At 47.1% G+C, this 13,438-nt stretch overlaps 1 protein-coding gene across 16 annotated transcripts in view; it reads left to right on the top strand.

Moving 5' to 3' along the window:
- The window catches only part of SLC1A7 (solute carrier family 1 member 7), an 80,477-nt gene that overhangs the window by 26,211 nt on the left and 40,828 nt on the right, over positions 1–13,438 (top strand). For 3 of the 16 annotated variants that reach the window (XM_040470285.1, XM_040470284.1, XM_040470288.1), the window contains exon 1: positions 8,697–9,154. The exons of 2 other annotated variants lie outside the window; for them this stretch is intronic. In XM_040470285.1, coding sequence (XP_040326219.1) covers positions 8,942–9,154 — 213 coding nt within the window. In that variant the 5' untranslated portion in view covers positions 8,697–8,941. Of the gene's footprint in view, positions 1–8,696; positions 9,155–13,438 lie in introns of those variants that run through there. 11 more of the 16 variants (XM_040470286.1, XM_040470282.1, XM_040470279.1 and 8 more) reach the window with 7 other exon arrangements.

Below are 13,438 nucleotides of genomic sequence, written 5' to 3'. Positions count from 1 at the left end.
TCCCATCTGCCCAAGATCATCCTTTCCCCAGTCACCGGCCACTATGGCTCTGCAGACAGCTATCCTGTGTCCCCCATCCTGCCTCTCCCATTCAGCAACTGCTAACCTCAGCACCTTCCCAAAGGACATGATCATCTGGCAGCCAGAGGCAGCAGAGAGCAAGAGCCTGATCAGGTTGTACAGGAAGTGCTGGTAGTGGAGGGTGTTGCTCCCCAAGAGGCTCTACTCAGTTACTGCCATGCAGCCTCCTAGGTGGAGGCAATTCTGCACCATAAAGGCTGAAAAATGACAGGATTCTTTGAGAAGTGTTTCTGGGTTTAGGGAGAACTGAGTAGAAAGGGGGAGACTCCAGTTCTGTTCCTGACTTGGCACCTGATTTCCAAGTGGCCCTGCCTAGTCTTCTTTCCTTCTCTGAGCCTCAGAGAGTGGAGCAGAATATCTCTGGGGCTCCCTGTCGGCTTTAACCCTGGGTTTCGAACCCTCGATCCCTGATTTTGGTGGCTGTATGGGCCCAAACAAGTGAGAAGGAGCGGGCTGGAAAGCAGTGAGAAATCACCTGGACCAGCTGTGGTCTGCAGTCTCTTCTATGCCTGCTGTGAGGCAGGATGGGCCATGCAGGGGAAGGGTAGACATCAGAGAAGGCAGAGCAATGGTGAACCTTGAGCAGCTGGTCCCAAGCTCTGGAGCAGCCTTACAGGAGAAGTTGAGCATTTTATACAAGAAAGAAAAGAAACCCAAGGTTAAGCATGATATGCCAAGAGGTGAGTGACTAGCATGATGTACTAGATATTTTGCTGTGTCTGCACAGTATATCCACTTCTCTAACTGCTCCCACACACAGCTACAGGGTTACCATAGAAATGGCGATTTTAAACAATGTGACCCTACCCCCTGCCCCTATTGGCCACAGGTGATTGGTCCAGACTGGGCCAATCAGAATCTTCCCTGGGAGTTTTGGATTTGGAGTGAAACAGAGCTGCTGGTAGCCATGTTTCCTCCACGAGGATCAGCACAGTAGCAGAAATGCTCCATCTCTCCATTAGAGAAAGAACAATCTAGCACAAATATCATCACCAATGTAGGCTCAATGAGAGCAGAGATTGTTGTCTATTTCTGTTTGTTGCTTTATCCCTTGAATATGTGTGGCATGTAATAATAGTGATAATAAAAGGACCATGTATATAGTGCTTATGATCAGACAAGTGTCCTAAGTGCCTCTCCCATGTAATTCACTTATTTAACATAACAATCCTAGAAGATAGGATGTTATTATCCCCATATTCCATGAGAAAACTGAGACACAGGGTATCCTGTCTTAGGTCACACAGATAGTTGGCCTGGGAGCCAGGATTCAAACACAAGTCATCTAGTTCCAGAGGCTGTGCTCTTAATCACTATTTTATACCACCTCTTAATAAACATGTTGATGAGGAATGAATGAATGGATCAGTCATGCAGAAAGGAGAGAGAGAATTCTGTCAACAATTGAGAACCGAGTTCATATGGTCTTTGCAGCCCAACTCTGCTCTTGCCCTTGGGTTCTGTGAAGGCCTCACCATCCAGTCTTATAAACGGGATTAGTTCCATGGGCATCTGAAGGGTCCTGTGCTTGGTTTAATGCTCTGCTCTCACCATCTCTGAATTCTTAATAATTTATCTTTGAATTTGTGCTTTATAAGCAAAGTTGGACAGGCCCGTGGAGCATGATGTGAGCAGAGAAGATGTGTGCAGTATAAATGAACCCCATCCAGTTTCTTGCCCCTCAGCTTGTGTTAGTGTATGTGGTGTCCCATGAGCTCAGAATTCTGGTAAGCTGGCCACACACGGACGTTCAGCAAGACTCAAAGCAAGTCCAAGGAAAGCATGTTATGTCTATAGCAGAGTAAGCAGGGGTGCTGTCAGCCATGAAAACCCATGCTTTCCTCAGACCAGAACTTGCTTTGAACACAGAAAGGAGACAGTGGTGTTATAAGAAAGGCAAACGGTCAAGGAACCTTACAATATCCTTTCTTACTGGTGTAACTTCCCTGTGCTGGCCAACCACTGATACTGAAAATGATATAGAAGAGAAAGGGATACCCATATAGTTCCTTTGCTTTTCAGTCCTTCCTCACCCGTGAGCCAAAGATAGAGAATGTACTGACTGGTAGAATGTTTATGTGTCAAGAGACAAAGACAGTTGAGTTCGTTTTGTATGGTGTTTCCACTGCTCCGATTAAGAACAAAATATATATACATGTATGGGCTTCCAAATAAAAATTGTGTCCTTTTGGTGACTCTGCATACAAGATAAATGCTCCTCTATTTACATTTAAGAGTGGAGCTGCGGGGCGCCTGGGTGGCGCAGTCGGTTAAGCGTCCGACTTCAGCCAGGTCACGATCTCGCGGTCCGTGAGTTCGAGCCCCGCGTCGGGCCCTGGGCTGATGGCTCAGAGCCTGGAGCCTGTTTCTGATTCTGTGTCTCCCTCTCTCTCTGCCCCTCCCCTACTCATGCTCTGTCTCTGTCTGTCTCAAAAATAAATAAACATTAAAAAAAATTAAAAAAAAAAAAGAGTGGAGCTGCAAATATAAAGGTGAACAGGAAAATTCATGTTAATAATGGAAATTTTTAATTTTTATTGTTTCAGAATGACATTAAATAGCAAACACAACAAACAAATAAAACCAAAAAAAAAAAATAAAAAATAAAAAACAAGCCCAAAAAAATCCACCATAGTAAGTTGAGAGAGAGACTGTGGAAGAAAGAAAAAGCTTCATATTTTAGTACATTTAGTGCACTTTTTTCCTGCTTTTTGAACAAAAATCTCCACATGTTCCCTTTGCACCGGGCTTCACAAACCATGTCATCAGCCTGCGTATAAATTTCCTTTTTACCTAAGCCAGTTTGATTTAATTTCCTGTTATTTTCTTTAAAAAAATTTTTTTAACGTTTATTTATTTTTGAGACAGAGACAGAGCATGAATGGGGGAGGGTCAGGGAGAGAGGGAGACACAGAATCTGAAACAGGCTCCAGGCTCTGAGCTGTCAGCACAGAGCCCGACGCGGGGCTCAAATTCTTGGACCGTGAGATCACGACCTGAGCCGAAGTCAGACGCTTAACCGACTGAGCCACCCAGGTGTCCCAGTTTCCTGTTATTTTCTAACCAGAGTCCTAATTAATTTGGAATTGGAATTTGAACTTGCTGAGGGTTTTAACTTTACACTTTGCTCCAGCTATTATATTCAAATGAATGGAAGTATAATGCAATGTATTGGAGAGGTTTACAAATTTGGGCAAAGTCACATAGCTTCCAAGGGAATGACCTGAGATTTGAATCTGGCTCATTGTGACTCCAGAAAGTTCAAAAGAATTTTCTGTGATAATGCAAATGTTCTGTAACTGCTCAATATGGTGGCCACTAGCCACATGTGGCTATTGAGCCCTTGAAATATTCAATAGCCCTTGAATAGCCCTTGGCTACTACAACCAAAGAACTGAATTTTAAACCATCTAATTTTCATTAATTTGAATGTATATAGTGTGACCGCGCAGATCCAGAATTTGTGCCCTTACCCTGTAACCCCAATACCTGACTGATTCAGCGAGTGTTTGTAGCAGGACTGAGTTGCTCACTGGTTCCCTCTGGTTCATGGCTCTTTGATAGAACCTGGCACATAGTAGGTGCTCAACAAACAGGAGCTAAGTGGTTTCATGGGTGCTCAGGCCCAATTTCTATAGATGAACAGTCTAGAAAGGAGTGGCTGTAAAGGGAAGAAGGACAGCAACATAAGAGTCACGTTACTCCACTGTCTGAGGCAAACATGGGAAAGGACCAGCCTCAGCAGAGGTCAGGACAGCCTCTCAGTGACTAACACTCACAGGAATCCACACCAAGATGGGCAAGTTGTCCACAGAAAACCTTCCCGGAAGGACCCAGCCTAGACTAGGCTGGGAAGGCTTCTCAGGGAGGAGATTAAGGCACCTCTGGTATGTCTCTGAAAAGCAGCCAACAAGCCCAGAGCTGTCATCACCATAACCCAGCTAGGAGCTCAGACAGCTCAACCCAAACTCATTTCGATACATGGAGGAAGGGGTGAGGCCCCAGGCCCGCTGGCCACCCCAGCACACTGCTCCCCTGCAGGTTCCAGAGCCAGCTCTTGCACCTCCCGCCTGGGCTCCTCTTTCAGAACAGGCTCTCCTCTTGTCTCCCTCTTGACCAGCACCCCCTTGCTTGGGTTAACTCGTGGTTTACTCAGGCCTCTGGCTAAATGACCCTTCCTCCAGGAAGCCTTCTCACCCCCACCACCCCGGGCTGAATTGACCCCTCTGCTGGCACTGGAGAATCATCAATCACTAACAAATAAATCCACCTTGGTGCCTGCCACCATGCCCGACGCAGAGTTGTTACAGTGGCAACGGCTTGCCTGCAAACTCCCTTCTGCGGAGTAGAGCAGCTGTACTTGAGTACGGCTCACATGGGCTGCATTTTTCTTTACGTTGCATTACACTTCCACTCAACTGGATTGGGCTCGTTTTTCACAACATTCTTTATCTTCTCTGCCCATAGCATCTTAATCTGTGCAGCTCGAGTCTCCCAGGAAGCATCTCTCAGGCTTCTCACTGCCCATCAGTTTCAGCTGCTCTGGAGGGCAACTCCTTGCTCCTTGGGGTGCCCCTTGAGCCCCCAGTCTAAGCCTTCAACTTTGAAGGTGAACCCTCAAGGTGTTTTCAAGTGCCATGGTAACAGAGACTTCACTCCATTCTCATAGATATTTATTTCCTTGTCTGAGCCACTTAAAAGGGAACCAGGGTTCATGCTCAGGTGGTAACGGCTGAAGGGCCTGAGTAGGAGGAAAGAAGGAATGTTGTATCTGGGATAATTAGGGAAGGCTTCAAGGAAGATGGGGCATTGGACCTGCATCTTTGGAGTCAGAGGGAAGAACATTCCAGGCAGAGGAAATAGCATGAGCACAGGGGTAGAGGCCTAAGAGAAATGCAGGGCTAAGGGACTTGAAGTGGTTGGTGTTATAGAAGCTCCAGATCTCTCGAGCAGGAGGAGAGGGTGTCCTGAAGAGGTGAGCCAATGCAAGCCCCTGGGGCCCTCAAACCCTTCCGTAAGAAGCAAGGACTTCATCCGGGACACTGGGATGTTCCGAAGTTGTGTTCCCCAAACACCAGACCCATGGACTTCTCTGCTGCAGAAGAGGGCTAAGATTCTGCATCCCTACTCAGTGACTTCCTCCAACATATATTAGTATTGTAAAACTTAATAGTATAACTAATACTAACTACCTGTGTCTACAAGGCAGCAGGTGATGCTCTGAGCACTTGGCATGCATCACCATATTTGACTCACATCACAACTCTATGAACTAGGCACTATTGTATGTATCATTCCTATTTTGTAGAGAAGTCAAGAAGTTTGCCCAAGATCACACAGTTAGTAAATAGACCTAAAGTTTGAACTTGAACAGTCTGACTTTGAGCTGTCCTAAAGAACTTAACTTTGTTCCATCCAGAATTTCCCAACTTGTTTTTTGTTTTTTGTTTTTTGTTTTTTCCAACGTTTATTTATTTTTGGGACAGAGAGAGACAGAGCATGAACGGGGGAGGGGCAGAGAGAGAGGGAGACACAGAATCGGAAACAGGCTCCAGGCTCTGAGCCATCAGCCCAGAGCCTGACGCGGGGCTCGAACCCACGGACCGCGAGATCGTGACCTGGCTGAAGTCGGAAGCTTAACCGACTGCGCCACCCAGGCGCCCCATCCCAACTTGTTTTTAATTATGGAAAACATTTGCATATCTAGTAACATTGTAAGGCAATTGATTCTGTGGGCAGCAGGGAGCTATTAAAGGGTTCTTGGGGCACCTGGGTGGCTCAGTTAAGCACCCAGACTCTTGATTTCAGCTTAGGTCATGATCTCAGGGTTTGTGAGATCGAGCCCTGCATGGGAGGGAGCCTGCTTGGGATTCTCTCTCTCTCTCTCTCTCTCTCTCTCTCAAAATAAATAGATAAACTTTAAAAAAATAAAAAATAAATAAAGCGTTCTCATCCTGGACTCTGGATTTGATTTACAAATATCCTTAGTAAGCTCATTATTAGTCACTTACACTTTAGTGTGAATTAGTTCTTTCTTAGAGTTCCCTAAATTTTCTTACAAGCTTCCTGAAGGTAAATACTGTGTCAACTCATTGCTGTGTCCCCAGTACCTAAGAGAGGTGGCATGAGACTTTGCTATAAAAACATTTGCTTGAATGAATTATAATTTCACCTATTTTTTTTAATTTTTTTTCAACGTTTATTTATTTTTGGGACAGAGAGAGACAGAGCATGAACGGGGGAGGGGCAGAGAGAGAGGGAGACACAGAATCGGAAACAGGCTCCAGGCTCCGAGCCATCAGCCCAGAGCCCGACGCAGGGCTCGAACTCGCGGACCGCGAGATCGTGACCTGGCTGAAGTCGGATGCTTAACCGACTGCGCCACCCAGGCGCCCCATAATTTCACCTATTGAAGAGAGTGGGAAGAATGGAAAGAAAGGCCTAGAGTCTGGGAGGCAGGTCGTGGTACTGTCAGAATGGAGGGACAGGAGGAAGGAGCAGTTGTGAGGGCTCCAAGGGAATCAGTCTTAGAGCTGAAGTGGAGAGCACCTCACACGCTTCAGCATGCTTTATTTATTTTTTATTTTTTTTTAAGTCTATTTATTTATTTTGAGAGAGAGAGAGAGAGAATCCCGAGCAGGCTCCCATGCAGGGCTCGATCTCACGAACCCTGAGATCAAGATTCACTTACATCAGTGGCTTGGCTACAGGCCAGGTCAGGACACTGACTGAAACACAAATCCAAATCTCTACTCCAAATATTTTCTCTTTTCAACAGTAACTGTACCGTCTGGTTAATTGGAAAATGAGACAGTCATTGGAGTTGAAGGTTTATCGGGAAATTCCTGGTTTTAAGAATCACTGTTGGAGAAAGAGCACCTCTCAGACTGGTAGCCACCTCACTCTCACCGCCTGAAGCTATTGGCAAAGAGAGGCCCTTCAGAAGATGTTTCTCTCATCCTTTTTTTTTTTTTTTTGAGACTTTTAATTTTTTTTTTAAGTAGGCTCCGTGCCCAAAGTGGGGCTCAAATTCACAACCCCCGAGATCAAGAGTCACATGCTCCACCGACTGAACCAAACAGGCACCGCACCCCTAACAGCCCCCACCCCACCCCCCCTGCCGTTTCTCTCATTCTAAGGAGGGCAAGGCTGAGGCCCAAAAAAGGCAAGGTCACAGAGCTGGTTAAGTTGGGACCAACATGCAGGGGTCCCCCTCCCAGTTGGGAGCTCTGTGCACAGCTTCAGGGCCTGCACCCCAGCCCCCTCTGCCTGGACCCCCCAGCCCTCCTTGCCATTCCTCGCCCTCTCCTCTCCATCTTCCTCCTTCCCCCCTTCGTCAGGGGAGGACCCCTTGTGCCCACGCATGCTCTCCCTGCTGCCGCCTGACTGCCCCTAATGAGATTACAGACTCCTGGTGAGACAGACTAGAGTTAATTCTCTGTAGCTTTAAAGGGCAGGCCGGGCCACAAAAAAAAGAGCAAAAAGAAAACTTTGCTCACAAAGATGGCTAAATGTGGACGATGATCCTAACAGCACTTTGCCCTGCTCGGCACAGTGCAGTTCACCCCTGCTTTCACAAATAATCTCTGGATGGGAAGTCACACCGGCGCTAATGATGCTATTATTATGTTTGTTTTTCAAATGGGGAAACTGAGGCACCCTGAGCTTGTATGGCTTGCCCAGGGCCACACAGCTAGTAAACGGCAGAGCTGGGAATTGAATAGGTCCCTTGGGCTGTGTCATTTTAAAAAATAATAGGCTATGAGAGCTGACAGGGTTCCCAGCTTCAGGCTCAAAGCAACCTGAGGGGTACACATCACAGAGAATGGCCGGCCCCAAGTCTGAACCCAGATCCACTGGGTTCAAATCCTGTAGCCCCCATAATACTGCTGAGCACTTTTGAGGCCATCTATCTATTCATGTGGTGGAAATCAAACCAACATAGGCCTGAATTCCACTCTGCTACTGCTGCCTCTGTGAAAATGACCAGGGACTCTCACTCCTGGGGTCTCCATTTCAGTAAAATGAAGGTTGGAGTCGGGGCGCCTGGGTGGCGCAGTCGGTTAAGCGTCCGACTTCAGCCAGGTCAAGATCTCACGGTCCGTGAGTTCGAGCCCCGCGTCGGGCTCTGGGCTGATGGCTCAGAGCCTGGAGCCTGTTTCCGATTCTGTGTCTCCCTCTCTCTCTGCCCCTCCCCCGTTCATGCTCTGTCTCTCTCTGTCCCAAAAATAAATAAACGTTGGAAAAAAAAAAAAGAAGGTTGGAGTCTTAGGGTTGTTGGGTGATTCCGTATGATTCACATAAGTCAAGCAACTAGAACAGGCCGGCGCACAACACAAGTCCTTTGCCTCAGTTTCCTCATCCGTAAAATGATACGTATCAGTACTTACATCTCAGAATCGGTATTAGGATTAAATGCGCTATTGCAAGTAACGTGCTTCTAGAATAGCACCTGCTATGCGGTAAATGCTTAATTAATGTTAGCGATTGCTGGTATCCTCTTGCTTTGCCTCCAGTTCTTTCTGGAATGAAGTGGGGGTAAAAAATCAAACCAACCGAGCAAGCGTCCCTCTGTTCCTCCTGCAAGTCTCTGGGCCCCTCCCTTGTTTAAGAGGTGCACTTGGCTTTGAGGTCCAAACCCCCAGACCACGTGGCCTGCTCTAATTTCCCAGGCCCTGATCTGTTCCTGGCTCCTAATGACGCAGCCGGTAATAGGATTGTGGCTTCCCTCTGGGGCAGACACACAGGCCATGGCCGTGGGGCCGGCGACTGGTGCTTAGCAACCCTGACCACCTGCCTGCTGAGCAGCCAGTGCCCCTGGCTGGGACACCGAGCCCCCGGCTGGCCTCACGTGCATGGAATGGTGCTGTGCTTTGTGCCAGCAGACTGGGCTCACCATGGTGCCAGGCGCCATCCTGGCACGAGGGAGGGATGTGTGCAAGCGGAACGGACTGCTCATCCTGTCTGTGCTATCTGTCACCGTGGGCTGCCTTCTCGGCTTCTTCCTGAGGACCCGTCGCCTATCACCACAGGTCAGCCACCCAGAGCTTCACCGGGTCCCCATCGAGGAGGGGTATGTGGGCCTGAGGGACCTGGGAATCACAGTCCCACGCCCCGACTCCCTGGTGACATGACAGTGGGTGAGGCACTCTGCCTCTCTGGGTCCCAGTTTTCTCATCTGTAGCACGGGTGTGATAAAACACTGCAGGACTGGAGTGAGGTCCCATAAAATGGTGCAGGAAGTGGTTACAAATGGCATCACCACGTGAGTGAGAGGCAAGGACATCTCCTTAGAAGAACCACAGGGCCAAGAGGCACGGGAACAGGAAGAATGAGGACGTGTAAGAATGCAAGGCAGGCATCAGAGAACACCTCTTACAGCAGCTCAGATGAACAGAGAGCCAGGAAGGGTACGCCAGGCAGAAGTAACAGCAGGAGTGAGATGCAGGGCCATGAAAGATTTGGGCATGTATGGAGCAGGCTGTTCATGGCAGCTGGAACGTACACTGTGAGGCAGGGGCTGGAGCTCAGGGGCCATCGGGCTTCTGGATCCCATCACCAAGCACAGGCCTGGGACAACTATGAGTAGTTTGGGGCAGGAGAGTGAAATGGTCAGATCTCAGCTTGGAGAGATCATTCTGGTGCTGAGTGCAAGCTGAGGCAGTGATACAGGCAGGGGACCAAATGAGAGGGTGGCTGCAGGGGTGAGACCAGGGGTGAGTGAACAGGGCACTTGTGAGACCTGTTTCCAAAAGAGGAGCCCTCAGGATGTGGTGGCGGATTGGATGCAGGGCAGGAAATCAGGGCAGGCCCCCAGGTTTCCGGCCTGTGTGACGGCCTGAGCAAGGGCCCCTTTCCCTCTCGGCACCCATCTCCCACGGGACAGGGAAGGACACTCATACGGCATTAAAGAAAAGATTATTCTGACACTTGTAACAGTAAGGGAGACTTTATTCAGGACTATTCAGGACCATGGGAATAGGAGAGAGAGATCAGGCTTAAGTCCGAACACAACAAAGACAGCTGAGGATTTAGAGCCAATGAGCATGGTAAGGGGCCAACAGATAGAAAATTGCTAAGAGGAAACATGGAGGGTGAAGGGATTCCTGCTAAATCAACTTAGCAGGATTCTTGCTGAAGGTAAAGAGGGGGCATTCTCCCTAAACTGACCTGGCAGGATTTTTGCTATAACTGGGCTAGGCAGGCCGAAGACAAGGCTAAGGATGAGGCCTGGCCGAAAAAGGGCTTAAAGTAGCTCGTCTCGCGTTTGTGCAAGGAGTCTTTGCTGATGGGCTCTTGGAAGATCCCCTATTTCATAAATTTCCTCTTCCTGCAGCTCACAGACACCAGGTGTCAATACACGTGGGGCTCAAGGCATCAGATTTGGTCCCCCATGAAAAGGGAAACACCCCGTCCCTGAGAACTGAGCCCCTATTACAGCAGTAACACTGTTAAGCCACTCTCGGCTATTTAGGGAGAAGCATGGACTCTGGGAGCAGTGGTGGCTCCCAGACCCCAGACTCTGACTCTACTAGTGAATGGCTGTGACAGGCAAAATGCTGTCTCCTTTCTGGGCTTCGTTTTTCTCATCTGGAGTGGGGGGCACTGTATGTCCACCAGGATTGTTTTGAGAATAAACAAGGATTCATACAGCATGTGGAAGAAGGAATGAATTACAGCGGTGCTGAGTGGCTGGTCCTTCACTCCCCTCTCCCTTATCTACCTGTCCAAGTCCGACCTATGTCCAGGAACCATCTCATATTCCATATATTGTAAAAGTTCTTCCAGACCTGCCTCACTCTGAACTAATACTCTGCTCCCACACTCATGCCACGCTCAGCCTTCTGCGGTCACCAGCTGCCAGCTGTCTTGCTTCAGAGCCCTTTGTGCAGGTGTCTATCCCTCCCATCAGAATTTAACTTGATGAATATCACATGGGCTTTCACGAGCCAAAATGTGAGTCTAGTTCAGTGCTTGTCACAGAGACAACCCTTGACTCTTTGCCGAATTAAACTGGCAATGGCACAAACAATCTGCAATCTACTTTCTTTAATTTCCCTGAGCAACAAAAAATATATTTCCTGCAGGAAGATTATTTTGTGAAAACAAATTGGAATGCTTCTCATTAAAAGCCAAGCTCCTCCGGGGCCTCCTTTGCCAAAGCGGCCTGCCCCATCTGCTTGGAAATGCAAATGTGTTCCGGTCTGGATTAACCTGCCAGATAAATTGAAGAAAGGATGTGAAGTCTTAGAACAATTATTTGGCAGGAATTGGCTTTCTCAGCATCTTACTTTGAAATCCAGGAGTTGTTTCTGTGATCTCTGCCAGTGACTCAGAAACTAAACCCTTATTTTGTAAGCTTATGCAACAGTCAAAAGTCATAAACAATTTGCACAATGGAAGAATGTCCTACTTGTGAAAAGAACTTAGAAAATCACAGATTTTCTCTTTGGAAATAATATCTCATTAAAAAAATACAGATTAGGGGCGCCTGGGTGGCTCAGTCGTTAAGCGGCCGACTTCGGCTCAGGTCACGATCTCGCGGTCCGTGGGTTCGAGCCCCGCGTCGGGCTCTGTGCTGACAGCTCAGAGCCTGGAGCCTGTTTCAGATTCTGTGTCTCCCTCTCTCTGACCCTCCCCCGTTCATGCTCTGTCTCTCTCTGTCTCAAAAATAAATAAACGTTAAAAAAAAAAATTTTTTTTTAAATAAAAAAAAAAAAAAATACAGATTATTTTGAGAGTTCCGGTGAAACCACGGTGAATTTACAGTTGCATCCATCTTCCTTTCCTTCCTGGAATCCCACTAAAATTATAGTAATGGAATTGTTTAAAGAAATAAACTCCCAGGAGAATATGAAAGGAGATAGTGGAGAAAAGAAGTCGAGCGAGTACAATAAATTAGGCAAGAAGGGAAGTGGATAGAGTTGAATGATCGCACTTAGTAGGAGCACAGAAAGCTAAAACCTGTGTCTGTAGAAGTAGATGCCACAGCACTTTGGCTTAGAGGTCTCTAGAAAGGTTCTGCACTTGAAAGTGCACAGAGCTGCAGGAGGCCACGTGAAGTATGGAGGTGAAATCAGGGGCATTGGTTGGAATTTTGTTAACCAGAGCAATTAGTCCCCTAAGTCCCCTCCAGTTCATGTAATGGGGAGACTCCTTTCCACCCATCTCTACTGTCCTGCCTGTCCCAAAGAGCCAGAGAAGCTTGATTTAGGGATATCAGGCCCACCTGTGTGTGTTGGGAGAGGGGAGGTGATGAGGCACATGCGTCCCACCAATTAGCGGGATCCCAATAAGATTGCTGTCACCTGGGCTTAGACACACCCTCACCCCCCTAGCTGGAGTTAGGAAGAGGCTTCTAACTGAAACCTCAGAGAAAACATCTCCAAATTCTGCTCTCAAGGGGATTCCTTCCCATCCCATCCTATCCCCAGTACAAAAGTCAGACTGTCACCTGTTACCTTCCTTTGAGGAGCCATCACTTGACAAGCTTCACTCATGCACACAGAAGTTTAGTGCCTCACACTTACATATGAGCAGAAGCCAAGGTCAAAGCATCTAACAGAAAGAGACTAAACAAACAGAAAAGAGGGTCTCTATGAAGCAGAGACAATGCAGGAAATAGAAAAAACATATAAATCTTTTCTTAAGTTTTTTGGACATGTGAGAGAAGATATCGTGACTGTAAAACAGAATAGGATGCAAAAAGAAAGAACAATCTAAAAACACAAAAGACTTTTTGAAATTAAAGATCTATGAGTCAAGATAAAAATGTCAGTAGCTAGCATAAAGTTGCAGGGATCTCCCAGAACGTAAAACAAGAGATGAAAATAAAAGAAAATATAAGGAAGTCAGAGGTGTCCAACATCCAACGCCCTAATAAGAGTTTTAGAGAGAGCTAGCAGAACATATGGAGAGAAAAATTTCACAGAGAATATAAGACATTTTCTCAGAAGCAAAAAATATGCACACCCCGATGAATTAAAAAAAAAGAAAATCAGAAAATCTCGTCCTGTGGTACATCACCTCATGAAAATTACAGAAAACTGGAAATTGACAGATATTCCTTCAATGGATCTGAGGGAATAGAACAAGTCTCAGCTAAGGGATAGGAAGAATGGTTCCAAACATCATAAGCAACTCTAGAATCTAGAAGACAAGGGGGAGGGAAATTCTTTCAAACTAAGAATCTTATATTTGGCCAGACTACTATCAGACATAAGGGTACAATAAAGCATTTTTGTTCATGCTCATGGGACTCAGAAGTTTCTCTCCCATTCACCCTTATTTTTAAAAGACTTTCTGGCTCATTGGAAACCACAGTAGAACGGGACAAGGAGGCTTGATTTCTGGTCCT

Source organism: Herpailurus yagouaroundi, unplaced genomic scaffold, assembly GCF_014898765.1.
Source record: "Herpailurus yagouaroundi ecotype Mexico unplaced genomic scaffold, PumYag 77, whole genome shotgun sequence".
In the NCBI taxonomy this organism is placed as follows: domain Eukaryota; kingdom Metazoa; phylum Chordata; class Mammalia; order Carnivora; family Felidae; genus Herpailurus; species Herpailurus yagouaroundi.
Note: the sequence above shows the minus strand (reverse complement) of the source record. Positions and strands in the feature narration are given on the sequence as shown.